The sequence below is a fragment of the Symphodus melops genome (genome assembly GCF_947650265.1).
Source record: "Symphodus melops genome assembly, chromosome: 7".
NCBI lineage: Eukaryota > Metazoa > Chordata > Actinopteri > Labriformes > Labridae > Symphodus > Symphodus melops.
Window position 1 is genome coordinate 17,118,179 of NC_136697.1, and position 26,455 is coordinate 17,144,633.

The following is a 26,455-nucleotide window of genomic DNA, read 5'->3' on the forward strand; positions in this document are numbered from 1 at the left end:
GGCGTTGTAGCTTGTCTGCCTTGGCAAAGTTAGACTTAGATCGAAGGGCAGCAAGAAGTATAACAAGGGAACTATGAACCAAACACTGGTATCAACATTGAAAGACTATCCAGTTAGCCATAAGAAGTTGACACAAAAGGATTTGTTGTGTTGTTGATGTAACCATTAAACCTTTGTTCTTTGTTGTATCTTTATGACAATGATGAGGTTTTCTAATTTACTGAAACTGAAATCCCCATCAGTGAAGCACTGATAACAGTATAGTTCCTCTGTTGTTTTGATGTGTTGCAGCAGTTCAGTGGATGTGCAGCACCACCTGATGGCCTCAGAGCTCCACTGCAGCAGATAAAGACACTGAACAATGAGGACACGTTTTTTATGTCTGCAGGACACAGCAGAGCGAGGAGTTCTCTACCAGACAGGTAAGCCCAAAACACAAATCCATTTTATGGATGCACTTCAGTTTTCAGTTGTAATCATATTTCTGACTCAAATGAACAACTGGCCTGTTGTCCAACTAGATGTCATCACCAGATCCTTCTGACATGTGGGCTGTGTGCCCTCTTTCTAAAGGAGACAAAATAAATTATTTAACATGCTTGAATCAAAATTTTTTTTCTAACATTTAAAATTATTTGTACAATTTTCTGAATTTCTGAGCACCTTACTCTTCCATGTCCTAAAGTAGACATAGTGTTGTAAGGCAGTTTGTAGTTTCAGGAAAAGCTACTTGGTACATTATATTTAAGTTAATGTGTAACATGGTAAACTGTAAGACATGGATGGTATAGTGGAAATACAACATTCCTTATTGATAGCACTAAAAGTCCACGAGTTAACATATTTACATTCATAACTATTTCATTGAAAAACAACTACTAGTTAAATCCCTCTCTAAATATTTTAAAGGGGCTTTATTAAATATGACAGCTGGAGGTTTACAGGAAATATTGGAAGTTGGGGATAAAATTCACCAAACTGGCTCAGAAATGGGATGAACCCACAACTAGTGTGACAGTGACTGCAGCCTCTGTACATGAGACTCCTGCCCTACTAACTGATCTAAACCACCATCATTGAGCCCTCATTTTTGAATCTCAGTATGACTCTCCTGTTGAAACACAATGATCCAGCTATAGCGGCATCAAAAGGAGAAGTCTGAACAGCTCACATAATATCGTAAATGAAAAAATATATTAAAAAAAATTCTTGTGCCTTAAGCAACCCAAAAAGTGTCATGTTGTGTTTCAGGTGGGTGATGTAATCACAGTCATGCAAACATTTTGTTCTGAGACGAAACATGTTGAGTTATCACAGCATCATCATCGTCACATTTGCCTGTAGACACCATGCAAGCTGCTCCACCAGCCTGTCGAGAAACTTCTGTGAGCTGTGGCTGAACATGGAGAGAGAGAGAGAGAGAGAGAGAGAGAGAGAGAGAGAGAGGATCACACCAGTAACCAAAGGAGAATTACTCCATTGTTTAAAAAACAATAAAAGCCTGAAAGAATATGCAAAGATTTTTAAAAAAAAAAGTATGTTACATAACAGCATATTAAGATCACATTACTTAAATGTTGTGTGTGCGCAATAATGTCATGTTTCAACATAAAGGACATCAATCTTCAGGATTTTATTTCCCCTAATACAGTCAACTGGAAGCAGTTAGGACCCACAAGTGAGCATGAATCTTTCAGCTCACTTCTGATGACAACATCTTGTCATAAACACATTTATAGGTAGATCTCTTCTGCTGTCTTTAATTTATTCCTCTGCATCATTACACTATTTGTTAGCAGAGCACAAAAATTACAACATACATGGAAATCAAACTTTATGGAAACATTAAGAGGACATATATTTTTTCCCAGTTTTCCTGTGATAGCGAGAACATTCCAGCTGCTTTCTCATCACCTTAAGATGTTTTGATCTCCTTATTTTATTTACAATGATGGTTTTTTCCGAGGACAACGTGTTCACTTGTCATGTAGTAAGGTGTTTTTTCTTACAAAACTCCTTACAAAAGTGGTTGCCTTTGGTTGGTGCGGGACAACAGGAAGACACTTATACAGTAGGTTGAATGGTTATTGATGGCAATTTACATTAAATTGACAAAAAGATTGTTTATATACGGTATTCTTTTAACACATTCAATTTCCGTGTCTGGCCTATGTATTTGAAACAGAAGTACATCATTGAGATGATGAACTATAGCCTCTGCACATGGAGTGTGACGTAACTACACCCAGACCTCACATGCTTTGACCTCTCAGTTTGGGGTAATGTGCTGTGCTGCAGACATTTTAACCAGAATAAGGGAGCACAGTGTGTTAATACTGAGAGAACCAGATGTGTCTGTGTAATAAAGTCTTATGACACTTGACTTTATAACTGAATTGACGTGAATTGAAAAAGTTCCTCTGGATTTACATGTTGCGGATTTGTTTCTGTCTCACCTCATCATACAGATTATCCTGATGCAGATAATAAAACAGTTGAAAGTCTTTCCCCAGAGGCTAAGGGTACAGAGGAGTCCTCTTCGGTGCGGAGATTGATGCTTTATTTTACAATAACATCAATACTGAGAAAGATGAGCAGACAGGGAAAGAGCTCATGCTCTGATTCATTTAGTGTTTGAACCTGTGTGTAAACATAGGCGTGTGTAAAGCAGGTAGAAAGTCACTCTGTAGAATAGGGCTCGGACTAAACAGGCAACATATCCTCATCCGGACTCCTGTGATATAATCCTCTAATACCTGCTGCCAAATATCAATATTCAAATTTTAGGGTTCTGGTAACTCACGCTGAAGGTTTTTTAACTGATATCAAATAACAGATTTACATTAAGTAGGCTATAGACAATTGATTAAAACTTTATTTTTTCTGTCATGTTTTTGTTTCATGGTCATTGTTGACCACATGTTACTTTACATAGAAATGATTCCAGTTGTATTTTGGGTCTATTTTTTGTGAGTTGCATGTCTCTTAATGACTCCTCAGTATTAGCATATAATCAGAGTAGCTTTAGCAGGAGCAGCAGTTGGTAGGAGTTTGGTTAATTGTAAAAAAAATATATAACTATATCATGTCAAGCCTAAAATCTTTATTGCGAAGTTTGATACTGTATTTTTACAATAACTATTTTACAGATAGGACTTAATAGTTTATTTATTGACTTTTTGGATGGTAATTTAGTTTTCCAGCAGGGGGCAGCATCTACCAATACACAAGTACTTTCTTTGGTAGACTGAATATCCATTATTTCCTTTCACTATATGTACTATATATATTATATATATATATATAGTTAATTGAACTCCACATGTGTATTAAATAAATACGGAACCGAAGACTAAATCTTTTAGGCTAAATTCAACTGATATATATTTGTGGCACAGATGTTGATGATTTTACACCTTCACCCCACTCAACCTTTTCACCATTAGGCCTCTAACCCCTGTGATCCCTTGGCCGTTATATATCATCATGTCCTCCACAAACCACAGAACAACACTCTTCCTTAAAAATTAATAAGCCTGACAACATACTTGTGGCTATTTCAATGCCCAGCATGTCCTCCGTGACTCATCGGTTCAGCTGTAAATCAGGCCAGGAGGAGCCTCCAGGGACTGTGTTCCTCTAAAGCTCCTTCAAAACACTTTACATGGAGCATCTATTACTAAACACTTTGCAATAACACTTATTGGCATGGCAGCATGAAAAACAATCAATTGTTCAAATGATTTAAGTGGGAGATGTCGTCTGTTTCTGGGATTGTTGTCCTGGTGTGATTTTCCTCTGTATTCTCTCTGTGGTATCAGGGATGCTGAAGGCAGAGCAGCGTGAGGCATCATGGGTTATATTTAATCCAGCCCTGCTCCTCTTTGGGATAATAACTTTTTTGCTCCATTCCAGGACTTGTCTGTCATCTTGACATGGCAATATCTCCCAACTCCACTGTTTCATAGTCAGTTTCATTTACTTCCAAATACCATTTCACACCCTGCTGGCTTTAACTAGGTATTATACAGCGTGCAGGGAGTGCACTGCAGATTGAATCGTGACAGAGACAACAGCATTTCTGGTGAAAAATAAGTGAATATTGTAAGTGGCAGACTATATAAAATGATTTTTTGCTCCATTTTCTTGGCATAAATTTGTGCGTTTGTCACTCTGGTCCCTCAGATTCAGGTAGGATATCTACAGCTGATACAATTTGCTGCTTTATGATTTGGTTTTCATTTTTCAAATCAATTGAATCTGTTTAACTTGTTTTTCAAAGCATGTAAGTATAATCATCATTACCACAGGTGAACCGTTTGATTACTTATACTGTTATTTACCTTCCACATCATTGTTCCTCACAAACGTGGTCATTGTAACAGTATCAATGCCGTTCAGTTGACCTCGAAAAAGACGTTTTTCTTTCTGTGTCTTGATCAGTTTAGCTTTCTCTGAAAACAAACAGTTCTCGTTTCCTTTTGTTTGATTGTCAGTCATAGTGGACGTATGACAATGTTGTTTGTTTTGTGTGCCTTATTTTCTGGCGAAGTGGTCGGCTGGCGTTCATACATGAAACTGCTGTTAACAAAAGGACATTCTGGTTTTGATTTTTATTGCGAATAAACTCCGGACTCTCAATGAATTACCCAATTATCCACCAGTTAAATTGTTTCATTGTAAATTTAATAAACCATTTTCTCCCTTATTGAAATAAAAAAAACGTGTCACTCTAAAAGCTGCATGTGTATTTTCCCTTTCATAAAACTGTAATTCTAGTTCAGAAGTCCCCTCTTTATTCCCACATGGGCCTCCGTGTAGAGAGTGTGCCCCCCCTGGATGTGTGCTGTGATTCCAGTAGGTGGTCCTGCCCATGGCTTGATGGTTGAGCGTGGTGTAGTCCCTGCTGCCACTGCTGCTGACATATCAGAGCTGTTTATTAAGAGGATGACAACTCTATCAAGCCCCATAAGCGGGCCCTCGTGCACACGAGTTCTTTTGTTACTTTCGGGGAGGGTGTCATCAATCTTGCTGCCATGCTACTCTCTTGAGCTGTTGATGGCAAACACGATTCCTCCCTTTCTGCCTGGCCTCTCCCGCCTCGCAGTCTGGATTCAGGCGTGGCGAGGGGGATCGCAGAGATAGGAAGACTTTCCCCGAGAGTGCCTCTTCTTGACAGGCGACGGAGCGGACCGTTTGGACACCGTGGTTGGGTATATGGGACCATGTAATGAAAAGACGTTGACAGGACCTGCTTGCTCTGTAATGAAGGTCCTCTGGAGCTGTGAATGGATACACACATCTTTCACGCTTTTGTCTCCCTGCCCTTCCCACAGAATCCATCTCATCCGTTTTATTGAAAAAAAAAAAAAGATGTTAGAATCATCCCTGACAACAGCGCAAAGTGTTTAACATTTACATGCAACAACGGGGTTTGAATTGTTAATGAAACAGCAACTACATTGATTTACACCCACTATTTGTTGCTAAATCTCCTTTGATCAGCCCATGAAGGTGAAGTTAAATGTTCAGCCTCTTCCCTCTCTCTGTCAGAGCTACTCAAGACTCAGCGCAGCTCACAGAGATGGACTATGATGTATGTACTCCACTTTAGCATTGGCTGAGGTCACAGACTCCATAAATGTCTTAGACAAGTCTGATATTTTAATCTCTTTTTAGTGAGGGGATGTTGGGCCTTTGCCCAATCAATACACAGGGCAATAGCCTTGCCAAGATATCTCATGGTAGCTTTTCATTGTTCTGTATGGAAGCTGAAATGTCAACCAGAATAGCTCAGTTCCAATTGAAGCTGAAATACTGCAGTCTGGAGTCAAAAACATCATTTTTTATGATCCGCAAGCTTCTGACGATAGAAACTGTCGATCGCAGAAAGATGTCACTTGTTTGGGAAAAAGGGGGCAGACTGACAAGTGAAATTTCCTTTTTATTCTCAAATCAAGTCCAATCTGTTTAATTCATCAGTCAACAATAGCACAGAAAGCTAATGTGTGTGTGTGTTGGGTGGGGGGGGGGGGCTAGGGGGGGGGGGCTGTGCTGCTGCCTTTGAAAGCACACACAGCCAAAAATATCAAGACACACTCTCACATTAACATTGCTAATTTGTTTGCCAATGGTTTCCAAGGCGCTGAATAATTGGCTCTGAGATATTGTTTGTTCAGGTGTTCCGCATAATTGAATTCTGTATTGAAAATACGCGGGATGAATGTTGGAGGAATACTGAAAAGAATCGTGCGCTCTGTGATACATTTTCTTTCAAATGGAGCTATTGCTGTGGATTAATTCTCATCCCAATAGCGACCAGTCATGATTGCAGCACATTAATTATCCATTTAATGTATAAAGTGTACACGTTTGGAATCTTAAAGCAACTTAACTCGTGTTCACCCGTTTCCAATTACTGTCCTCTTGTTGGATTTCCTTTCGTGGACCCTTCTCAGACATGATATGATTCCTTTGCACATGATGACCTTTAGAAACTCACTGATTGATTTCATGCATCCATTATTCTGAGGAAACGCTGCTTTTGTCAGCGCTCGGCTTTGAGCTGCATGCTGATCAGCACGTTAATGTGTGTTGCTGTTGTAGCTCGGCCGGGGTGCACATGTGGAAGTGATCTAGCATCCAGCTGCTCACAAGTGTTGACAGAACCGGATGATGTATTTGATCATAGTTAGTGGTGAGGAGGGTCTTGCTTGGGTTTGAATCAGCTGCCTGACGCTGACCTAATGCCTCGGCTCAATCAGTCACCTTGTCCTCCCCTTGACTCCTCACCCCGTGCTCCTTCCCTCACTACCCCAAGGACTCAAGAAAAACAACCCAAGTGCTTAAGACCCTCCCTTCACTTAAAGCCCTGTCTGGACTGAAATAAATTAGATATGAAATCAATGCTGGGTCCTCGGCTTGTTGTTTTCTCAGAGCACTTTCTCGTCACAGTGGTGGAGCACAGAAACATTGACCTAAGACAAATGCAGCCTTATTGGGCCCACTACTTAATTAATATAGCCATTGTTGCACCTTTACACAGATATATAAGCACATTTGCGTGCATTAGCACTGGTTATTAGGGTGACCATTGATTTTGGATTTATAGCCTATTCAAGAGTCTGCACGAGCTGACGTCATGAGATCTGTTAGCCCACTTCTCCCATCAACTGTTCAGGCCTATCAAGCTTTTGGAACATAACACATTTGTACTTGTCAATTTTTTTAATTTTTTTTTTCCTTGGGGGAGGGGGGGGGCTTATCAGTCTCATTACCCAATCAACTGTTAAGGTGTAACCCCGATCAGTAATCAAGGACTTCCTGTCAAAATGTCCTTTTCCCTCCAACAAGCAACATGAGAAGCGAGGAAGGAGCCGGTGTGTTCAACTTCATTTAAAGCGTTTTCGTCCTTAGCTCATAGCCGTTGGGTTCCAGGATTGCATTATAGCAAATTGAGTTCCACCCGTTTTTTTTCTCTCTCTCCACAGACTGTTTTCCAGCAAATATCCCTTAAAACAATAGTCGAGGATACTACTTATACCACAAACAGAAACCAGAACGCTTCTGATATCATTATCCAGTCCTGCGCCTACATATTCTGCATTTTTAGCTGAATATTAACGTGCAGTTAACGTGATATCAAAGATTTGGTCTTTTTTGGCCCGGTGCCAAGCAATTTATCAGATCTGCTTTTACCTTGCGTCTCCTCTTCCTTCACCCTGAGTTCCTCAGACGGGGTCCCTCTTTGATGATCCCTCTGTTGAACCTTTTGACGTATCGTATTTTCCCAAATAAAATTGAATTTCCTTATCAGTATCAAATCGATCCTTCTGTGTTATTCGAGCTCCTTTAGTGCATTTGTGTATCCTTGCGGCATTGTTGGTTTATATGTGTGTTTGTGTGTGTGTGGTTGACTCTCCGGTCTGTTAATCAGTGACAGAGATGTTATAGGAGTGTGACAGAGTTTTATTTGCCATAACTGACATCTTCATCCCATCACTTTGCTTGTTTTGTTGCAGCTTACCTTAGTGCCAGCATCTGTGGTGTTTCCAGACGGATACACTGCAGTGGGCTGGGAATTCAGAGGATTCAGACAAGGCCACAGCAGCTCAGGCAGGTGGAGAGAAGGAAGAGCTGTGCACACAAACCAGTACAGGGAAAGAGGAGAAAAAGAGAGAGAAAGATAATGAGGAAGAGAGAAACTGTGAAATAAATGGACTTCCCAAAATCTGTACATTTATTTATTTATTTGAAAAAGACGATGACATAAGTTTTGCCTAGACTCTCATAGAAAATAGAAACTACATTTTAATTTACTTTCGAGGGTTTCAAACAAAGTCAGATCTTAACACAAAGTAATCTGAATATGCAGTATTCAAATCAAAGGATACATTCAGAAATGTGTTAACTCTCCATACAAACATCATTTCACACCAAGAGCTCAAGCTTTTCTCTCTTCACCACGCTCATTTGTGGCTTCACACTTTATGTCTGAAATCACAAACATGGTCCATGTCACATGATGAACTGCGTTTATGGTGGTAGAGGTCAGAGGGCGAGTGAGACATCGATCATTTTTTAACTAAAACAAATCTTGCTATCAGGCTGTTAGCACAACATTAGCATGTTTGCAACAGCTTATCCATGCTGTCCAATGAGGGTAATTTATTTAGATATTGTCAAAGTTTTGTGACATAATAAAACATTGATTTACTTCTTTTACATTTTTACATTACACTTTTATGGACTACACCATGAAGGAGAATTTTATTAACCCTCTAAAAAAAAAACGGCAAAAAAACAACAACATAGAACATCAGAACAATGTTGTTTATTGCAAAGACAATTCACCATCTATGCTTTTCATCACAAAGTCCCTCGTTCATGAAAATATATTGTGCCCAGGTAAGCCCGAACTTAACGCCTCTCTTGGCTCTTGGGGACACTTTGTTTTCACCGAGTAATGATTAAAAAATGAGAAAATGCGAATGTTAGGTTCAGAGCAGTTTCTTCTGTTTAAAACTGAATTATTGCGTGGGTCACTGTCACGTTTGTTGTTGTTTCATGGATGTTTTATGTTTGGATTGTTTGTGACACAAAGTAAAAAGAGTATTGTGTTTTGCTAAGCAGTTTGTGGAGGCTTTTCAGTTGCCGGTGGACCATGTTGCCTGACCCTTCCCTCTCTTTGTCACTGCTGGCTCTATACTTGTTTTCTCCCATCACCGTGGCAACCCCAGTGCTGCATGCCATTGTGTTGATGTTTGTCCACAGCTAAGGTGTCGCCTATGTGTTTAATGGACCTCCCAGTCCGCTTCAGTGTCCGCTTCAGGGTCCCCCGACAGAGCTGAGCGACTGAGCACTGCCACTGTTTGTCCCCGGGTGTCAGTGAGTCGAGGCTGGGGCGGGATGAGATAGGGCTGATAATGGCTGCTTTGTTCCTTTGCTAGATGTGTTGAAGCTGTGCTCCTGTGGACCAGGAGACGCCTGGTCAAACAGAGACACACAAAGGCTCTGGAAACAGACGGCCGTGGCCCATTCTCCACAGTCTGCTGTGCTGCCAACATCCAGCACCTTCAGCCGCCGCGCTGAATTACTACCCTCACAACCTTTCACACGTATAAAAGCACTCTTTCACTCAGTGGGAACACTGACATTTGCCTTTTGTTGCGTACAAAGGATTTTTTAATACTAAGTATTTTGTAGGTGATTACTCCAAAAAATACACCATTGGCATCAGTATGGGGGCTCTCTTTTGAAGGGCACTCAATATATTCACTCGTAAAAGCCATACAGGCATTACTTAATTCATTCGAGCTAAAGTCGAGATTGATGCTTTTCCACAACCTTTATGTGTAAGTGCATTCTGCTTTTAAGATATTATTTTCACTTGATTGATTGACAAAGTAGGTGTAAAATCATCTCTAATATCCCCTGATGTGGAAGTGAAATTATTGGGTTTCTTCACATTTGCATGAAAGGTTACTGTATTGTAGTTCTCAGGAGATAAAGACTACATCTTGCAATCAATAACATTGAAAACCTTTGGAACGTCGAGAAAAAAAGTCTCTTAAGAGAAAGTGCCACATATTCTCATCTACTCGCTGGTGTTTTAACCTCTTTAGCATAGCCCCTGGAGGAAACGGAGATATGATTAGGAATTCGTTAGCGAGCTTCTATTTTTATGCTGATGACACACTTTCCTCTCCCGGGCTCTCGATGTTGCTGGCTCTTGACTTTCTCTCTATCATTTTTGAACTAGATCAGCTGTTTACCACCATGTCGGCGCGTGACATGAAGATCACTGACTAAAGCAGTCTGATATCAGCCGGGGAAGAAAACTCCATGTAAAATACTATTCAATCCTTGCCATACAAGATGAGAAGAAAAAGGTGTGCGCTTTCATACTCTGCACCATTTACGTCTTACCACTTGGTCCTGCAGTCGTGCCACCTGCCTCAACTACTGACTGTGAGATGCATAAAGGACGAACAAAACCAATAAAGAGTGCCATACAATTATGTTGAAATCCTCAGTTTTGTGTTCATCCCATCATGTTTGGAGCAGATTACAGTGTGGACACACATCCCAGCTCCCTTGGGTGCCTTCTCTATGGTTCAGGTATTGTGACCAGGCAGGCGCGCTGGCGGCCCCCGGGCCCTGGGCTCTTTGGAGAAGAGAGGACAGTGGCTGCATTTGTTTCCCCCTGAAAAGGATTACAGGTCCTGACGGCCATGATTAATCACCCAGAGGCAGACATGTGAATACGGCCAGGGAAAGGTTCAACTTTTTAATTCATCCCACACACAATCTATTCAAACCAGCTGTTGGTGCTGCTTTCCCTCATCTCCACGCTCTTTCTTCTCAGTGACCATTGCCTTCCACTGTCTTTCTCTCCCCTTTTATGGCTCACATAATTATCCGGGGAGTTGTTGTAATTGTGGGGGCGCTTGGACAACGCTCTGTGCTCTATTTTTATAGGCGATGCACTCCCTTTCTTCATTGTCGGAGAATAGTTAATTGACTTTGTTAATGCATTCGGGGATCAGTGATTTCTCAACAACAAATGACCTTTATGGAGCTCAGCGTCACATATTGTTTACTGTGTTGTGCGCACGCATGTGTGTTTGTGTGTGTGTGTTGATCTATTGTGACCTTTTCTCGTGTCAGGTGTGTTTGTGCACAAGGCAGAGAAATATTTCCCTCAAAGCCTCTTTTCCAAAACACTTCAAATTCATAAACATTTTCGTGCCGCCACTGCTGTTGCTCGGCGTTGACAGACAGCTGAATTCTTGTGTTTTGAATAAATTTCACATCTCACCATGTTCATATCCACTCATATGAGCAGGCCTTCTCATTAAGACTCAGCAGGTTATACGATGGTATTGCTGGAATCCCTGGAGCAAAATGAACAGGGACAGCTACACTGCTTAATGCAAGGTAGCCTAGCAACAGATAGTGGGATGGCGGTGGAAACATACCCTCATATTTATGTTTACATGAGAGAATGATTTGTCTGTCAGGCTGATGGATCCTAATGTTCTCCTCTCCCCGGGGCTTTTCTTGTGCCGCACGCAGGCCTGACACTTACCCTGAAGGACAGGCACCACCTTCCCCAACACGCATGAATACTTAATACTGTTAGGCTGCATTTATGCAAAGAATGGAAATGGCTCTAGACGAAGGGAGGGGGGGGGGGGGGGGGGGGGGGGGGGGGGGGGGGGTAGTGAAATGCATCAAAAGCATGACACAGTGTGCATCATGAACACAGAGAGGAGCGCATGGAGAATGACAGAAAGCGTAAGAAAAGACCCAGCAGCATGTCGTTCATTTCTGACGTTTATTCCTCTCAGTAATCACATTGAAGTTTAGTGGAAACCAGTCATTTCAAGTCCACATGGTGACAAAATAACCGCAAGTCACTTCAAGTAAGTACAGTATATGATCTATAAGGCTTGATAGAGTCTGTTTTTACTGTATGTCCAGCTCCTCCAGGGAAAGACTACATCAACTCAATTAGCCTGGCACAGCCTGAGTATCAGCACCATAGATTAGATTTCACTCTGCCTTGTTTACCAGAGAGCATCCCAGAGAATAATATCTACACAATTTGTGCTTTCAGAAAACTGATGATGGTATCAAAGTGCTGAGCATCAGATTGAAGCTTCTCCAGTAGTGTTCTATAGGAGTTACAGGCTGGCAGAGACGGGGGGGGGGGGAGCCTTTTGTCAGGAGATAGGCTATCCCTGTTCATCTTGGGAACTTGTTTCCATAGTTACATCAATGTTGTTGAAGTGAGAAGATCAGGTATTCCAGTGAGTGATCCTTTACATGAGCTTTGCTTCCCTTCCTATTGATTTTCATCCCACGTTGAAAAAAAAACAGCCCACTGCAAACTGTCTCTGAGATATTGTGGAAGTAATGAGAGGGCGAAATGTGTCGGAAATGTGCTGCACGGGAAAATAAAATCAAACAAGAGCCTCTCAAGAAGCATCAGGAGATTTTCAGGTGTCATGTAAAGCTCCTGTGGTGGGTCAGGTGATGCTTTCACAAAAACAAAAGCCTGACAGAAGCTGAAGCTAAAAAAAAAAAAAAAAAAGAAAAAAAAAAAAGAGTCATCTCTGCCTCTAACTGGCAATGATCTCCGCGTTGTTAGCCACATGCTTATGTGTTCATATGAAATCTCCACAACAGCGTGCAGCTTGCTGTAATGCTAATGGCTCTGAAAAGAGAGTTAATCACTGTTGCGCGGTTAGCCACATGCTTGCCTTCTGCAGCATGGTCTGTGTGTTTCAGGGGTTAGCAAAACACTGGCGTAACACATCATCGCTCTTTATGAGGCTGGGGCCTGCAAGAGAGAGAGGGGGCCCACAGACGATGCTAAAAAGACGGTAATGACAGCCATTCACCGCAATCCAATTATGCAAAAGGGAGTCTAAACAATTCCATCATCCTCTAAATTAGATTGTCCTAACGAGATAAAGGCACCAATTAATCCTGAATTAATTTCTACAGCTCATTTTCCCCAGAAAACACTCTAATATGCAAATGCCAATGAGAGACAGAGAGGCATACTTCTGCAGGGCTTTATACCTCCTGTGCTTGTCGGCTCTTCTCTTTCACTGAACTTGTGAACTTGGACACATATTATGAGGATGCATTTATGACACATTTAAAGCTAAGGTGTAGCACTGAAAGAACATGTCTGGGCGTAGACGCAAACTTGCCTCGAAGTGCAGAGTTTAAGGAATGGTAGTGTTTAGTTGATGAGAGCTCGTGCTTTCATTGCCTTTGCAAATGGAACAGAAAGCATACAGAAGGCGAACACAAAGTTATTTAACTCAAGTTTTGCATCTCGTTTACCTTGGTAAATGTAAGAAGTGCAAAAGATTTAAATCCCTCAGCTTTGGATACGATTCCCATCGCTATCATATGATTTCTGTCCATTTAAATAAGAATGAGTTTATGTTTGGTAGGGGACTTTATGAACATGCTCCCACCTGAGCACTGAAATGTAAAGACCCAACCACTTGTCCTAAACCAGAACAAGCCTCAAAGAGTGATTAGCAGTTGTTTTTGGAGTCTTGGTGGCCCCTTTTTTTATGGTCGTTTTCTAGCTGACACTGTTCTGTTTTTATCATTGTTTGTATCTCCATGGGTCCATGAGCTTTTTGGAGTTTCAGTGCATCTATTTGAGGTTATTTTGTGTTTATTTGGAGAGGTCTTGACTTCTTATTTGCAGCTCCACATGGTTGCTCTGCATGTTTTTGTTAATCATTGTGAATCTTCATGTGGTTGTTTTGTGTGCTTTTGGATCTTTATATCGACTTTCCAACAAGAGATGTTGACAGTAGCTTCTATCAGGCTATGGCCTCTGTGCCTGTTCAGCATACCTAGTAACTGAGCTGTGGTTACAGCAAATTCAAAATTCGCTTGTTCCACCTGAGAAGCAACTCCTTTCAGTTTATTTCAAAAACTAAAACTCTCCGAATCGGCAGACATGTTTTCCATTAAAGGGAATGATTTGATCATTCCAGTCACTCCGGCTGTTGATAGACTGTGAATCTATGCTGAAATCTGTCTTAGACTGACTTTAGGTTGCACAGTAACCTGTAAGGATCTGTTGCTTGGAAAACAAAGCAATTAAAAGTTTTGTTCATCATAATCATCATTATCATTTTCACACTGCTAATTGTCTTGCTGCCAGCTGCCTTAGATTGCTATAATCAAGTGATCTGGTGCATTTTCAAGTCGAAGAGTCAGAGATGAAGTGTCTGAATCTTGTGCAAACGTATGTTTTCAGAAAACTTGATTTGAAACTAATTCTTTCTGTTGATTTGGAAGGAATGCATTCCTTTAGATCATTTTTTTTTTACATCAATCGGCACCACCTAAAAGATTAGAAATATCCCTTGCCTTGATATCTTATCCTGCAGGCTGCCTTTATAAACCTGGTTTGGGCCTTGACACACAGTGTTTTTATCGATTGGCAGTGAGCTACTACCACCTGTGCACCCCCCAGTGATGACAGAAACAACCAGGCTGTCAGTTGCCAGGCAATATTCACAACCACTGGCCCACATCAGCTAATTACCAGCAGAAATCACGTATTGACAGATGAGCCTATGCATATTGATCGGCCCGCACTGCCACGTTCTAAATAACCAAACGCTAATGAATCATTTCCCGTTTGGGAAAGAGAAGGGGGGAAAAAGCACAAGTCTCCTTGTTGACATCATACGTGCACATGGAGGAAGAATACACAAATCACAGCAAACTCTCCCAAGACATCCTCGTATATACGCTCTCTTCTGCCTTGCTCTATTCCTCTTCTGTCCGTCTTATCTGTCTCTCTCACCATCCTTCTCACCCTGGCCATCCCTCTCTCTGCTTCGTGTGGCAGTTATTTTTCATCACAGCGAGCTTGCCGAGGCAGTAAATACCCCACTCCTCAGACTGCGGACCCAGAGTGACCCTGCAACCTCTGTGTCTCTGATGCCTCTCCCAAGGTCTCTCATTCCAAGGCCCCCGTGATGCAGCGCTCTGGTTGCAGTGCAGACCCTGTAATTCACCAGCCTGCTAGATCGCCTGCCAGGAGCTATTGATTTTTGTTTCCCCAATCTCCAGGAGAGAGGGAAAGAAAAGATTAAAAACACTTTGTCAGTTTGGTAGGGAATAAGAATTCTGCGCAGGGGGATACCTAGGAGGGCACAGGGTCAGGGCTGAGGTACTGTACGTCTTTATGGCTTTAACTATTTCCACACCACGGATATCTTTGTCTGTGGCTCTCGCCCTCTCGCTGTCTTTCCTTCTGTGCAGGAAGATTCAAGAGAGGAAAATAATCATAGACTTAATAGGTCTTGTTGTTCCGATATGACATTTCTTCTATTAGTTCTTGTTGTGCAGCATGACAGGAACAAGGAAATTAAAGAAAGGGACCGCATGCATGACATTAGTCTGATGAAAGATAATGTGGTAAGTGACTGTATCTCTCCTTTGAAGAAAGGACTTTATTCCACCAATTTATTAAGATGAAGATTTATGTAGGAATGACTTTGGTATCAGTCATCACAGAGGTTTAGTTATACCAGCATGGTCAAATATGAAACAATATTTCAATCTAATTTATTATCAATATGTGTGTTGTAAACCAGCACAAAAATTGTGTTGAAGTTTTAAGCACACAAACATAAAGTTACTTCAATGAAAGTCAATATTAATATACTCTAATCGTCCATTGAAAAATCCATTTTAAAACGTTCTAAAATCTAATCTTAAAAAACAAGATTTTCAAATTTTCAAAGAAAAGGTTTTCCTACCGATTGAGAGACGACAACTCTACCCACTGAGCCACAGTCGCCCTAATGGAAATGTATGTTGAATAATGAATTGATCAACTGAACTTTCTTGTCAGATAAAGTCTGAAATGTGTCTTGCATCAATCACCATGGCGACATAATAATTCTGCCTCAAACAGCTAGTTTTAATTGGGAGGGGACAAAGAAACTCAAATCACAGTTGTTACTCTGATCTTGTACTTAGAAAACACCTTTGTAGTCTTCTGACCACTCGATGCTCTTTAAAATATCTTATCACATTTACTCTTTCACACATGTTTTGGACTCTGGTGTACAGGTAGCTATTTTTATACTATTGATACCTCATGTTTTCTGTCAGATATTCAAATATCTTCATCAAGAATCTAGATGTGATAAATGGGTCAAAGTTAGCCTAAAGATCAAATCAATGTTACTCACCATAATTTCTAAAGTTAGCTGAAAACATGAGCTGACTTTGTGTGAGCTGAGTGCTTAAACATTTGTGACTTTTGTTCCCTCTCACCGAGTGAACATGATGATAAATTGAAAAAGCTTGTGCTCCGTGTTACAAAGTTTTCATTTGGAGTCATTTGGGACAACCTACACACACACACACACACACACACACACACACACACACACACAGAGAGAGAGTCTACTACAGTCATGCTAATGTGATGCCAATGCATTACCCCATCAGATAGTTTTACGCATGGACGACTCTTATCATTTCAGCCTAACTTTCTACTAAATGTGCAGAATGTTTTCCCCCTGACATTACGCTCTGGTAATGGTGCCTTTCAGGGCCACTCTATTTTCTGAAATGAAATATTCATTCATTGGCGAGGACAGTCTTAGAGGAAGTCTGTCTGAAATATGAATTCATGGTTCCAGCAGACATTTCTTCAATATTTGATGGGCCATCAGTGCTCTGTGTCTAATACTGCCCAGTTTCTGCAAATATTCATTCTTTCTGTTTTGCTTCAGTTCCTTTTTACAATTAACCAAATCAGGCAGAAAAACATGCACCCAAGAAAAAAAACACCTTCGAGGATAATTCTGCTAGTAGACCATAAACAATTGTCTTTTTGCTTTAGTGATGGGGTATTTCTTTTTCAACAGGTTACCATATCTTAAGGTCCAATCCATTGTGTGAAAGCATCCGCCGGTACACACTAAATCAGCTTGATTGCGTGCCAACAAGAAGATAAAAGGACTCGGAGGTGGGTACAGTAATCCAAAGAGAGCGGGTGGTCTGCTCCAAGGCATATCATTTTATTCCCTCATGCATATTCACTTCTAAGCCTCTGAGTATGCAGATTAGTCTTTTCAGAACAGTGGACTCTCCAATCACATCCTACTTGAGGTTTTTTTTTTCTTTCTTTTTTCTCTCTCTGGAAATGCTCCCTGCTGATGTGTGTTTGTGTGTAGTGCCGGCACGAGAAGCGCAAGTGTCTATGTGTGTGATCTTAAGCATTCATGTAGGGTTTTATTTCGCTTGTTTGCAACTTTGGGGGCAGACAGGTTTGAGGGTGCATGCATGAATAAATGTTTGAGTGTGTGAGCGTGTGTATGTGTGAGGTGTGTGTATGTGTGTGTGTGTGTGTGTGTTTGGGTATTCGTTTGCCAGACACATGGCTTTGTCTTGTCCTGGCACTGTGCTAGGCTCACCAGATGTTCTCCTTTTTTATCATCTTCCACTTGCACCTCGCTCTTTGAGGTTTAGGGAGTCTGTGGAGCTCACATTCAGCTCACGCTGTTGTTTTCTGCTGTTCATTGGAAAAAAAAAATACAACAAGCTGTTCAAAGCCTTGTACGACTTTTTTTTGTCTTTTCATTTCAACATAAAAGAACCACTGAAATTTGTGTTAGCAGTCCTCCAGTAGCAGCAGTTTATTTTACAGCGTTAACACTATTAAGACTAAATAATAAGATACCAGTCTGTGGAATTGTTTTAATTTATTCAGACGTGTATATTTTTAATGATATCATCAAAATGCTGTACTGGGTTTTTACTGCTAATTGTTGTTATTAATATGGAATAGCATCATAGAATCAACTCCTCCTCTTTGAGTAATTTGGGATGCTGAACAAGGTCACCCAGCTGAAGAGATTTTTATCTTTTCTTTAACAACATAGAATACCTCCATTCGAACTCCACATTGAAGGTTTTTTATTTTACTTTTCTGTCTTTTAGAAGTTGTTTTTTTCCCCTTTAAGGAGCCAAATGAGACAACAGAGGTTCTCTGGGACATTAAATATTTTCACACAAAACGTTGACATTTTTGACATTTTTTGCTGGTGAAGATAAAATCATGCAACTGTGTCCAGCTTCGTTGATCTAATCCAACATAAGTGTTTTCTTTCTTGAAAGTTCATTTTGTATTAGAAATAATTAAAGGAGAGTAATATTGGACCCAGAGTAATATCGTCAGAATTACTTGTAATGGCCCCCCCCCCCCCTTCACAAAGGGTCACAGTGCAGGTTGGCAGAACTTTTTTTGTAATTAAGGACATTTCTGCAATACAGGTGCACCTGGCAGCAGGACAGTTTAACTGCATCTAATCACATGTTTACGTTCACCTGCTGTTCCAGGTGTACATCGCTGCATGATTGCAAAGCTAGAATGACAAGTCACGATTGAAAATCATTGCACCACATACCACACTCACTCCCATGTGGAATTAAATCAAGCTGTCACCTGGTCAGTGCCACCACCCACAACCCACACACACACTCTCACATCAACAGACACACGCCCATCAACAAACACAGAGAGCTGTCAAATAAAGCAACACTTGTAATTATGGGAGGGGGTTGGAATTCAGATTTATTTATTCCAAAATGAAGCCCTCGGATCGACAGAGGGACAGCTCTCCTCCATCTGTCATCGTCGAAGCCACGCTCGTCTGACACAGGGATTCATTCGTCTTGTCGTCTTTGACAGTCGGATTTTCCCGGCGCACTCCCACCAGGAGTCGCACAGGATTTTTTTTTGGAGGCAGACTTAAAAAAGAAAACACTCTGTGACAAGGAGCAGGCTCTTTATGAATGCAAATGAGTCTGGGAAAATTCACAGAGCAGCGAGCAGGCTCCGAGGCTCCGGCATCCGTCACATCTCCCCCCACCAGGCACAGCCCACGCTTTGCCAAGAGGTCTAAGGGCTTACAGGGGCCCTGCAGCAAGAACAGACACACTCGGAGAAAAGGGCATGGAAATCCTGTGGCTGACACACACCGAGAGTGCCACCGGTGACTATTATTTTCATGAAAATGATAAGCTTACTGTTTTTACATGCCATGCACAGAATCGCTGGTGGCTTTGAGGTTTTTATTATAAAACATTCATCTCTTCAACCCTCTGTGTGTGCTTGTGTGTGTGTGTGTGTGTGCTTGTGTGCGTGTGTGTGCGTGCGCGTGCGAGGATGCGTCACTTGTATCACTTGACATTTGGCTTCCCTTTTATCCTGTTCCAAGGATAGTAAGTCAAATGCTATGTGACAGGTCAACCCCTTCATATCAGTCATCCTTCACCCTGACCCGGCCTCAGCTGCACAAAAACACATCCAGCTCCTCTGCACTAAAAAACCATCATTAGCTACAAGATCCAGCTGAATCCTGCCGGAATAGACCCAGATCTGTTTACTCAAACTAACAAGCAAACACAGCATAAAATCTCCATTTTTACCAGACTGTGCTGGAGTCCTAAAATGTAATTTATTGAAATGAAGGTGTACACACAGGGTAATAGTGTGAGTGTTTTCAAGCCAACATATAAATGCAGGAAAAATAAAACAGTAATCGGACTCTTGAGGGTTTACAGGTAAAACTGTATCTGTGGTCACAGATAGAGCTCGGGATAAAAACCATTGGCTTTATCAATCAATCAATCAATCAATCATTATTTGTATAGCACCAATTAAAAACAAGTGTTATCTCGAGCCGCTTTACAAAAGAGCATATATGGAATGATAAACAGGAAGGATTTCTCCTTTGTATTCCTCCTTCCTGTTGTCCACACTTCCTTGCCGTTGAGGTGGAGGTCGGCGCACGCCGTGCATTAACAAGGACGATGCTGGTTGTGGAGGCTGCAGACCATCAAGGCAGGAAATGTCTTGAAGATCTTTTTATCACTGATTGGCCCTTTTTTTCCCGCAGATAATATTTAGATTCAAAGTCGGAAATAAACATTTCTAAACACAACAAAAAAAACTAAAACAAAAAAAAATCCAGTTTACATAATTTACATAAGCAAAACTACATTTCTGTTGGGCAGTGGGCCCATCAGAGAATAAACCTTCTTAGAGGCAAATAAGGTGGTGAACAAACACATCTGGAATGACCTACACAAACACAACAGAAGCCATGAGGGTGTCATCCAGCTTTTCTAGAAAAGAACTACATATGTCTGAGGAAACCATGGTCGGAATAACTTTGTGTCTTTCTCTGAATACTGAACCCAGTTTTCTCCATACATCCCGTGGCCAGCAAGAACACACTACAAGACCCTGAAACTGAAACTGATGCAGCTAAATGAAATTCAGCCATCCTCTATTTTTTCTGTGCCATGTCAAATAAAAATCTTTACAATAGGAACAAGCATGTTTGGACCTTGACCGACACAAATATAAAGCATCATCAATAACATTTTGGCCTCTTCATGAATGAAACACTCCATCTCTTATGCGACCCTGTAATGAACGGTGCTTTAATATGACTTTAATGACCAAGGCAGCTGTGATGTTTGCTTACCGTCTCAGGTTTACTTCAAGTACCTCTTTTGCTTAAAAGCCAATCTGAGGTGTAAAGAAACTGGAGCTTGTGGGTCTTTAATTTAGCTGGAGTTCAAAGGAGGATGGTCAACAGAGGCAGAGCAAGGGCTTGAAAACGCTGACTCGGCTCCTGTCCCTTAATCTATTTGAGGTGCGATTAAAGTTTAATTCGTGCCCATCTCCTAATGCTAGCCAGCAAGTGGGTCTGTGAGTAGTTTCAAGCTGAGCCCAGGTCTTTTCTCTCTGTCTGGGCCTTACTTTATTCATGCCTGAGGGACACCAGGAGCTGCAAACAACTGAATTTTTCATCAAGGTTACTTCCTGGAGAGATGTGCCATGCAGTTGCTGCCTTCTCCCTCGCTGTGCTCCTAGCTCATACATAACTTAGCCTGCTTTGACCTGCAGCTCTCTCTGGGAGGAGTTGTTTGACCTGGGTCCAGATAGGAGAGCATACGTGCCGTGGAGTCGGCACGAGTTTGTGTTGAAGCTTGAAATATTGAGGATTGGTTTACGTGGCGGGATTACAAGATGTCTGCTTTAACTTTACTTTGAAATCTGACAGATTTAGTTTATTGATGAATGTGTTTAACACCCTTTGAGGTTGCTTTAAGTAGATAATTCTGTATTACTTTTAACTACTGTGACTTCACTTATAAAGCACCATGTGGAAAATTAAAGATAAATAATATAAGACTTGTTACCATTTATCAAATATTGATGTTTTGCTAATTCATGTTAAAGTCTGTAGAACTTTGATACTGAAATGTGACCTGTGTGTATGAAACAATCCCCCAAACAAACTTCATGAACCGGTACATAACTTTATTTCAGTAGCTTCGTGTGTAGGAAAGACACAATCTGCCATTTTCCAATCACTTATTCATTCTTATCAATGGCACGTTCTAGCTTGTTCCATATTCATCAGGCTCTCTGGACGTAAACACAACTCAACAAATTTAACTAGTTCACAATTCTTTAGGGAATACACTCAGTACGTGTGGCATCAACATTTTTAGTCTCTGAACAACAACTCTGCAACTTCTGGTGGAAAACAACAATTTATAAAAAATATTTTTTACATCCCAATTCATTTGCAATTATAATCAAATCCCTCATATGGTTTATTTCTGGAATTATTAATGCTGCAACAACACATTTGGTTTTAATGTGTGGGGAGAATATGCAATGTCAGGATTTTTTTCTTTCATGAAAGCTGCAAAAGCTTTTTTTTTTTTTTTTCCTGAAATACAGCAATCAGAGGCACAAATAAGGTCTTATTTATTCTGTTTAGAGTTTACTTTCCACAAAGCTTCCACATGCAATAAGGTCATTTCTGTCTACTGCTCTACTGTGGAATAGGTTTGCATTTAGAGGAAAAAGAAAGAGAGCTTTTGATCATATTTTACACTGAACATTTTATTGCTTCATTTGTTAATCAGGCCAAGGTGGGAGGTGTGGTGGGTAAGGGTTTGAAGAACTGACCTGAGATCTGACAGTGGCTCTGTACTCTCTGTTTTGTTGACCAATGATTGGGTTCAAAACATAAAAAAAGATTTTTAGATTTGTACTGTGAAGTATATTTTTTACACTAAGGAGTATTCCTGTTAACAGCTGAACCTGTGTATCGAGTAAGGTCTCAAACACAGAGATAATCCTCTGTTGTTATGACACTGTTAAATAGGGGATAAAATAAAGCAGAATGGCTATTTGACGACAGACTTCCATTTCAGGGCTGTGCTGTGCATTCTTGCAGCTCTTGAGTGTCAGACATTATCACATCCACTACCCTCAACCTCACCCTGCCCCTTGTGACAATTACTGCCCTACCTCCCTATTCAGCACGTAATGAGAAAACTGACTGATCGATTTCTGTCCGGCCAGTAAAAGAAGGTGAGGAAGCGTTTGGATAAAGCACAGAGCAGACTCTGAGACACAGAACTGCAGAATTGTCACGTTATCTGCTGTGTTAAGTTAATGAGCAAGGACTAACTTAAATGTATGTTTGACACAAATAGTGGTATTAAAGTTCAAGTCTGGTTTAAACAGAAGTAATTATGTGTGTTCATTTATAAATCTCCTGACTATTTACATGTTTCATTAACGCATTAATTTAATGTAAATAGAAAAAAAAATACCTACGACAAAATTCAGTTTGTTACCATGTTCATTTATATGAGCGACCATGACCTTTAAACAAAGGATCATCAAATCTGATGCAGCAGAACCAGACTTATACTGCTTCTGAAACCTGTCACAAGTTTCATTGCTCTAATAAGCAGTAGCATTAAAACAAAATCAAACCTTGCAGTGAACTGAAAGGCTACTTGTTAAACAAATGTGCCAACATTGAGGACAAGGAAACTCAATCAGCAAGTTTCCAAAGAAGTGTTTTTCTTAGTAGTGGATAATTCAGCCTTGATATATATATATATATAGGGCTTGTTAGATTTGTCAACACCACCGCCATCTTGGTAAGGGGTGGCCGTCCTTCTCAATGATTGTAAGTGTGTGACGGTAAGAAGATTATTGATAAGATATCCAGAAGTCTCTGAAATGTGACTCACTTTTCAAGCCCTTTCTTAGACTACAAACACCAGACGTGTTTTTATGATCCAGGACACTTTGTAAACAAACAATGCAGTTATTCATACCCCGACGCTTTATCTGATAAACGTTTACTAAAGATTACTCTCTGCACTGAGAATCACAGTATGTCTATTATAAAGACTGTTTTCGGCTATTAGATTTAAAATATTGGATTAGAGAATTGGATTCATTGGAGACATGCTCTTTATTAGATGCATCGTCTTATATCCGTGAAACACGCTGTATCGGCTCAGCTGATCCTGAAGAAACACAACAAACTGCAGGAGATCAGAAGGGCTTAATGTCTAAACAACTGCAGCCAAATGTGATAATAATTCTTAATAGAAATGCTGCAGGGACTCACTAAATAGGGCTGCATAGTGGTACAGTGGCAAACACTGTAGCCTTACAGCGAGATGGTTCGATTCCCAGCCAAGGCCTTTTTGTGTGAGGTTTGCATGTGTGCGTTCCCCCCATGTACTCCAGTTTCCTTCCACAGTACCAAAAGAAAAGACAGCTGAAAACAGCTCCACCCCCTCCTGTGTTCTTAATTTCACCATATATCTACATGTCTGACATTTGAGACACATCAATTGGCTTGTAAATTGTTTCACATTTCACTGGGATATACTGCAAATATTGTAATGTTGGATACACCTCCTGCTGTCATAGACTTACATTCATTAGAAGACACAGCTACCCCGCTCCAAGATGGTGGCTGCATTGACCTATAGCCATAGTGCTATCTGTATGTGTGTATGGCCTGAGGCAGTGATGAAGCTATAGCTAAATACAGGAGGTCTGGTTGGCTCAGTTTATTATAACTGCATAGCAAAAGATTGTGTGTTTTATTTGAAACCTGTGGACTTCAGCTATGACTGACATTAACTTAAGTGAAATCACAGAGGCAGGAAAGTAACATGGATTTTTCCTAACATGCAGAAATAGTCAACCTGTCAAAAGATTTGAGCATATAAAATAGTTGAGTTCCATTTTAATCAGTTTTTTTCAAATAGTTACAGATATTTCATTTGACTTATTGGCCAGGGGACTGTAGGCTAATTGTTTTCACTCCGCAGCTATTTAGCAATATTTCATCATTGATGCCAAGAGTGTCTGTTTAATGACTAAATACAGACCTTGTTAGACTTGGCATTCTCGCCGTTTGTTAGAACAACTGTTGTGGTTCTGTGTTATGACATAAGCTTGTAAAGTGCTCCCCACAAACTGCTGCACCTTCTAATAAATTCATCTTGATTTATTATTCCTGTGACTGATTACACGGATGTAAATATTCAGCGGTAAAATATATAGTCTGGGTGACAGTGTGTCTTTCCCAAGCACCAGCACGCTGTCCTGTTGGGTCAGAGCTCCACTGCCACTCACAATTATTTATTAGGCTACATATTCACTCTCTATCCATCACTGTATGGCCACCCGGCCCGGTCACATCTCTTTATGTTTATTACAGTGTCCCACCTTCCCAGGGAGGATGATTGACGTTTTCGGAGAGGACCGAGGTGGGACTTGCGCGCTCCTTCTTCTCCAATGGTGGCTCGAGGGGGCGGAGGCTTTCCATCCATACTCTGATTATGAGTCAGTTACCAGACATAAGCGAAACAATAACAGTTGGTGGGTTACTTTCTGTTCAAAAGCCGCGCAGGCAAGTTGAGTCTTTAGCGCGTTTTAGCGCATCAAGCTCAAGAGAACATCGGGGGTTTCGTGAGAGGAGCTCAACGCGCTCCACTTTTAATCAGATTAGGAGCCTTTCTGTTCAATCCTTTTCTCCCTTCCCTACAGTAGCGGTGCAGGAGTGGCCAAAGCCAAAAGCAACGATTCAGATCAGATTTCACCTAAACCAGCTGGGAGAGAGACCGAGAGAGGAGAGAGAGAGAGAGAGAGAGAGAGAGAGAGAGAGAGCGCAAAGAGAGGGTTTGTCAGTCTCCCTCCTCCCAAATCCAGAAAATCTTACCAAGGAAAAAAGGAGGAGTGTCGGGGGGTGAGAGAGGCGCAGAGGAATCCTGAGGAATTTCCGAGGATATTTTCCCCCTTCTTCTTTTTTCCCTCCTCCTTTCTTTAAAATCTGATATTAAAATTTAAAAGTTGGAGGAGAGGCAGCGGGGACTGTGGTCAAGGATGGACGAGCAGCCGCGGTTGATGCACTCCCATGGGGTAGGCATGGCCGGACACCCCGGCCTGGCGCAGCATATGCAGGATGGCACGGCGGGGACGGACGGTGAGGGAAGAAAGCAGGACATCGGAGACATATTACAGCAAATAATGACCATCACAGACCAAAGCTTGGACGAAGCACAGGCGAGGTGAGGCTACACACACACACACAGAGACAAACATGAATAGCCCATACACTTGTAGTATCAATCGTAGAGCGGAAACGTTAGAAAATGTTATTGGAGATGGAGGGGGGAGATGATAACACTGGTTTGTATCCAGACTGCCTGTAAATGAAAGCAATTACGCCCACTGAAGTGCCGTGACTGCGCGAAAGCGACAAAAATCCTTAAAAAAAACTTGTCACGATTCATATTTGGTCTTTAAGAACAACTTTTCGGTTGATATTTTTCTTCCAAACTATGAATTATGACATGATTAAAAGAGATCCATTATGTTCAGGGGATTGTAAAGTGCTGACACTTGTGCCATGTTACAAAGGAGCGTAATACTGAGCTCTCGTAACATGTTGCATTTCATAATAATTACTATTACAAAAATAATATTGAAAAAAACAAATTGGCTACTACTTGGTAGCTACTCCTTGGCATGTTAAAGTTGTGTATATATATTTTGGATTCAGTTGCTAGAAAGAAAAAACTGGGTTTGAAAAGGTTTGAAGTCTTTCATTGTGAATTAATCTGGCAACTATTTCATTTTAGGATTATGGTCACTGTCTAAAGAACTAATGCATGTTTTTATTTTTATTTTTAAATACCCCATTTCTTACAGTAGAAACAAGTCAAATCTGTGTTAAATGTAATTTTCATGCAGATATTGTAGGACATATTCAGTGGTAAAAGGGTTATGGGGCTTTGTTACTGATGCCACTTGTTTGAATATTGGTGTGAAAAGTGGTGTCCCCTGCTCCTTTTAGGAAACATGCACTGAACTGCCACAGAATGAAACCTGCTCTCTTCAACGTCTTGTGTGAAATAAAGGAGAAAACAGGTGAGTTTCTGTTTCCTCGCTTCTTTTGTGAGCTGGATTTTTTTCGTGTGCAAAGCTTGCACTGCTTACTGATGAAGAAGTGTCTTTTTTATGATC

General features: G+C 40.9%; 2 protein-coding genes across 5 annotated transcripts in view; both read left to right on the forward strand.

Annotated features, from left to right (window-relative positions):
* The first annotated feature begins 325 nt into the window (after positions 1-325).
* arhgap21b (Rho GTPase activating protein 21b) overlaps positions 326-26,455 on the forward strand; it is a 113,113-nt gene continuing 86,983 nt past the window's right edge. For both annotated transcript variants that reach the window (XM_079347522.1, XM_079347523.1), the window contains exon 1: positions 326-329. The gene's annotated coding sequence lies outside the window, so the exon portion shown is untranslated. The remainder of the gene's footprint in view (positions 330-26,455) is intronic.
* pbx1a (pre-B-cell leukemia homeobox 1a) overlaps positions 16,941-26,455 on the forward strand; it is a 53,834-nt gene continuing 44,319 nt past the window's right edge. For all 3 annotated transcript variants that reach the window (XR_013779646.1, XM_079349483.1, XM_079349484.1), the window contains exons 1-3: positions 16,941-17,041; positions 24,648-25,497; positions 26,286-26,359. Coding sequence is in view for 2 of the 3 variants with exons in the window: in XM_079349483.1 (XP_079205609.1) it covers positions 25,313-25,497; positions 26,286-26,359 (259 nt within the window). In the remaining variant the exon portion in view is untranslated. The remainder of the gene's footprint in view (positions 17,042-24,647; positions 25,498-26,285; positions 26,360-26,455) is intronic.